Source organism: Limulus polyphemus, unplaced genomic scaffold, assembly GCF_000517525.1.
Source record: "Limulus polyphemus unplaced genomic scaffold, Limulus_polyphemus-2.1.2 Scaffold6706, whole genome shotgun sequence".
In the NCBI taxonomy this organism is placed as follows: domain Eukaryota; kingdom Metazoa; phylum Arthropoda; class Merostomata; order Xiphosura; family Limulidae; genus Limulus; species Limulus polyphemus.
In genome coordinates this window covers 23,904-29,205 of record NW_013672316.1, presented here as the reverse complement: position 1 = coordinate 29,205, position 5,302 = coordinate 23,904, and the positions used below count along the sequence as shown (strand labels likewise).

Here is a 5,302-nt window from a genome sequence, read left to right as displayed (position 1 = left end):
AGTTTCTAAACGGGTTCATGAAGTACGCTAATATGAGGGCCTCTCACCAGGGAGACGTTTTAAATATATATTACGATATAATAATAATAAAACAACACCTACACACTATCTATAGGGATTCCAGTTTCTAAACGGGTTCATGAAGTACGCTAATATGAGGGCCTCTCACCAGGGAGACGTTTTATCGGTCTTTTTCTGATAGTCCATGAAGCGATTTTTTTTTATGTTTTGCGAAAACTAACAATGGATTCGAAGGATCGTGAGTAAGTTTTGTGAGTAGAGAGGATGAGCGTGTTCCAGATAAATCATATCAATTTTGAAGATGATGATAACCACCGAATAACGGGAAAATGGGAGGGGGAGCGAGAGGGGGAGGGGAGCATGTAAAGTTCAACGCACGGAAAATGATTTGCGGCAAGTGAAACCTTGTCTCCCCGTCTCGTACGTTGACAGCTGCCGCAAACTACCTAATGCTCTTCTCATCAGCGCGTTGAAGGAATAGACGTTTACAAAAACAAGGTTATTCGATCTACACTTGTTACATCAGATACAAACAACATACAACGTAATGACTGCGACAGCCATGTGATATTTCTTTACTTTGGACTACACATGTTTCTCTAAGTGGCCGAATCTTATATATATATATATACATGACCTCCTGTAAGTGGCGGCCAATATAGTGGTAGATAACAGTATTATTGATAACGTACTATTAATATTTAGGGAATATCTGTTTTGTAAAGATTAATATGATTGTTGGACAAAATCTATGGATAACGGGCCGTTCGATTAAGTTAAATGACTGGTATATTCCATAGAAAAAAATCCCCGTCACACCAAACATGCTCGCCCTTTCAGCCGTGGGGGCCGTTATAATGTGACGGTCAATCCCACTATTCGTTGGTAAAAAGAGTAGCCCAAGAGTTGGCGGTGGGTGGGAATGATTAGCTGCCTTCCCTATAGTCTTACACTGCTAAATTAGGGACTGCTAGCGCAGATAGTCCTCGTGTAGCTTTGCGCGAAATTACAAACAAACAAAACAAACAAACAGAAAAAAATGAGTGAAGGCTGCAACTTTTTTTCTTTGTAAAATAAGAATGTTGACAAATAGACTTAAAACACACAGAAATCGGTGTTAAACTGTCAAACTAAGCCTAATGTACACTTCCAAACTAAGCCTACTGGTGATTTCACATTATTTATAAACAGAAAGTTCGGATTTTGTTTCAGGAGTTAAGAGTTTTTCTTACCATTCGTTGCTGAAAAAAAAAATCACTCTGGGATTATGGATGCGTTATACGAGTAACTGTCAAATCCCACGATTCTATTAGAGTGGCCCAATATTTGGCGGTGGGTGCTGTTGACCATCTGCTTTTTTTTTAAATCTATTAGTTAAAAACTAGACACAACTAGCGCTGATACCCCTTATGTAGTTTTGCGCGAATATCCGAAATAAAGAAACAAATCCTAATGTTGACTGAAAGTGTCTAGAAATAAACAACTAACTTTCTCATAATACAAATGTGTATATTTAGACTTATTAGTAGGTAGAGTTTCAGCAGGGTCACTTGTCCTTTCCAAAATGATATATAGCATCGGGTTAGTTATTTGAGGTTGTATTTTCTTCATGAACGTTGATGAGCGCAACGACAATGATTACTTGAGATTCGTCGGATTAATTGTCCGAATTAAACTTATACTCTTACAACTGGAAATTAACCCTAAACTGTCCTGACGAGACCTTGCTCGTGCGTCCATGACTTTGTTATTACAGAGTCCCTAATAACACACGAGTAAAAAAAAAATAATTAAATGTAAACCAGAAGAACATCAATATTGTAATTAATCAGTACAGTATTGTACATAGAAAATAAATTATTTATCCCCATTGTTTTGGTTAGCTCTAAGTGTTTTTTTTGTTTTTTTACAGAGAAAAACAAAATAATGCCATCATTAGTAAGCATATACAGTTAAGTCGATAAATTTAAGGGTTAAAGATTTACTAACCACTATAGCTATGCGTTATCAGCGCCATCTACAGGAGGAATACAAAACCTCACCAATGTTACCTGGAATGTTAAAATGTAGTTAAAAACCACGACTCGAAATAAAACAACTGAGAATTTCTAGGTTTAAAGTAATACTAAAAAGAGACCTTTGTCATTCTAATTAATCATTTTTAAATATATTTTGCTATTAATTACTGTTTCGTTCCCAGTAATATAATATAATATAATATAATATATAATATAATATAATATAATATATAGAATTTAATATGATATTTGTAAGAAGTTGGTGAGGGCACAAAACTTTAATTTAAGCCACCTTTTCTCTCTGTGTGTGTGACTGTTAAAACATATCTTAACTTTTCTGGATTTCCAGTGGAATGGAACATGTGTGGCAGGTGGAATTCCAACGGCTTTTTGCCCAGTATTTTCCCCACCTGTGGTTCTTATCACCGGTAGAAGAGAAGCCGACCGGTCCGTGGAATGTATTTGTTGATTCTGCTAAAGTCCGCTTTTGTTGTGAGGTAAGATCCACCACGAAAAATCTTTGAAATATTGAAATTACAGCGTCAATCGGATTTTTACTTCGTCACTGTTAAAATAGACGGCTGTACATTGAAACTGATGTAGCCTTATGAGATGTGTTTTATTACAAGATGTTTGTCTATGTGGTGCACGTGTTATCAGCCAGTGTATACTTCCCTATTGTTAAAAAAAACACATTACTATATATTCGTTGCATTCGGTAAGCCACATAATATTGCAACATAAGTTATGTTTCGAGACATCAATCTATGCGTATGTATGCGGGGAGGTGGGACGACGACAAGAGTGTCTATAATACTCTGAAACGAACAGTAATTAAATTGGTTCTAATTGTCTTCATAATGTTTTCTTCAGTACCATCCATACTGTACCAGTAGTATATAGAAGAGTGGGGTTAAAGTTACTACACGTTGTTGGTACTAAACGCGCTGTTCTGGATCAATGTTCGGTCGTGTTGTGCGCGACCTGGGAGGGTCATATACTATTTAAACCTCTTCCTCCCTCCTGGATGTTTACTGTCAAACACTGTACTAATATTAAGAGATAAAGACACAAACAGTGTGTTTATCACACTAGTCCTTCTTCCCTCTTCAAGGCCATGTCCATGAATACCTTCTTCCCTCTTCAAGGCCATGTCCATGAATACCTTCTTCACTCCTCAGGGCCATGTTCACGAATACCCTTTTCCCTCCTCAGGGCTATATATCTATGAATACCTTCTTCCCTCTTCAGGGCCATGTCCACGAATACCTTTTTCCCTCTTCAGGGCTATGTCCATAAATACTTTCTTCCCTCTTCAGGGCTATGTCCACGAATACCTTCTTCCCTCCTCAGGGCTATATCTATGAATACCTTCTTCCCTCTTCAGGGCCATGTCCATGTATATTATTGTATAGCACTTTTTTCACGTGATTACATTATCGAATGCTTATTGTATGATATAACGATCTATGGAGGTTAATAAATCATTCAGATGAGAGATCATCATCGTGTATGATATAACGATCTATGGAGGTTAATAAATCATTCATGTGAGAGATCATCATCGTGTATGATATAACGATCTATGGAGGTTAATAAATCATTCTTGTATAGATTTTTTATCAACATACTTGAACGAGTAAAATAGAAGCCTGTCGTGGATTGGTTGTAGTAATGTGTGAGAGGGAATTTGATTTCGAATTTCGCGCAAAGCCAAAAAAGGGCTATCTGCGCTGTGTTGGTCAACTCTGGGTAACCAAAGGGTCACACAAACCACGAGAGTGATAAATACCTCTACCCATGAAAGGTTACGGTTACTTTTTTGTTTTGTTTTTCTGGTTATCAATACAAGAATGGTTAAAGACTGAAGACTTACATTGAGTTTTATTCATTCGCGGAGAAGAAGGTTAAAATAAACAACAAACTGGTATCTGTTATACAGGATCTGTTGCTTGTCAAATAACTTTTACATGTAATCTCAAAACAACAGACCGGTTTAACTTGTTTTGATCTATTTTTAAAATAATGCGCACAACCTTTCATAGACTACATCCTTGTGCCTGGTGTTTACCATGATCGGACTGTGAATTTGATGGTTCGCGATTCTTTGCCTCAAAAACACTTTCCGCACTTTATGAGACAAGTATACCGTATTTTCACGTAAGTAACCCGCCACCCTGGTATACCCAGCACCTGAGGAAAAAAAAAATGATCTAAGAAATTTTTAGGCACGTATTACCTGCACCCGTGCCCCCCCCCCCAGTGGCACAGCGGTACGCCTGCGAACTTACAGCGCTAGAAACCGGGTTTAGATACCCGTGGTGGGCAGAGCACAGATAGTCCATTGTGTAGCTTTGTGCTTAACGCCAAACAAACAAACATACCTGCACACCTCGCAAGGTTCTGTGGTTCTCCTTATGGGTGGGGGGGGGGGGATCTTAGCATGGCCAGGTGGTTAGAGCGTTCGACTCGTAATCTGTGGGTCGCGGATTTGAATCCCCGTCCCACCAAATATACTCGCCCTTTCAGCCGTTGGGGCGTTATAACGTCACGGTCAATCGTGTAGCTTGGCAACGAAATTCCAAACAAACCAAACTCTTTATGGAGTACTGTAACTTTGTAAATAATGCTCGCCGTGACCAGACATCAGACAATAAGGAATCGTAAGCCAAACCTTTCTCCGACGGGTCCAAAAATGAAAGCTTTGAATGAAAAGATTCATGGTTTTAGGGGGGGGGGAGAAACACGTAGGTTCAAAATATTAATTGAAGACATAAATATGAAACCCTATAACCCGAGCGGACCTTTCTTCATCAGGAGCAAAGTTTTGAAAGCATTCGGTTTATAGGATTTGGTTTCTAATTAAAGTTAAATATGCCTAGAAATATCTGAATTTCGTGGACGCAACAGCCCCTTGAGCAATTAATATAAAAAAAATATTAATATCAAAAATAGAAATATTAATATAAAAAATAGCCGCCACCGACGCCACAAATGCAGGGTTATTCTTTCTATTTTTTCTTTTTTTTTGTCTTGGAGTCACGTGGAACTTTAAACTTCTTGGAAAATTACAGGGAGGTTATGTAAAGACTAGGTTTCGTCACTTCATGGGCAGGGCCGTTCTATGGATTTACATGACGGAGTGTGCTATTTCTTTTCCACGAAGTTCGAAAAAAGTGAATACCGCCCTCTGGTATGTTCAACGCTAATGAAATGAGCATTTGTTTGTGACGTATGCAATATATATATTCTTAATTTTTCTT

At 38.1% G+C, this 5,302-nt stretch overlaps 1 protein-coding gene across 1 annotated transcript in view; it reads left to right on the top strand.

The window, feature by feature from the left end:
* The window catches only part of LOC106473995, a 36,070-nt gene that overhangs the window by 18,072 nt on the left and 12,696 nt on the right, over positions 1 to 5,302 (top strand). Inside the window, exon 4 of the mRNA XM_013934681.2 lies at positions 2,389 to 2,536. Coding sequence (XP_013790135.1) covers positions 2,389 to 2,536 — 148 coding nt within the window. The remainder of the gene's footprint in view (positions 1 to 2,388; positions 2,537 to 5,302) is intronic.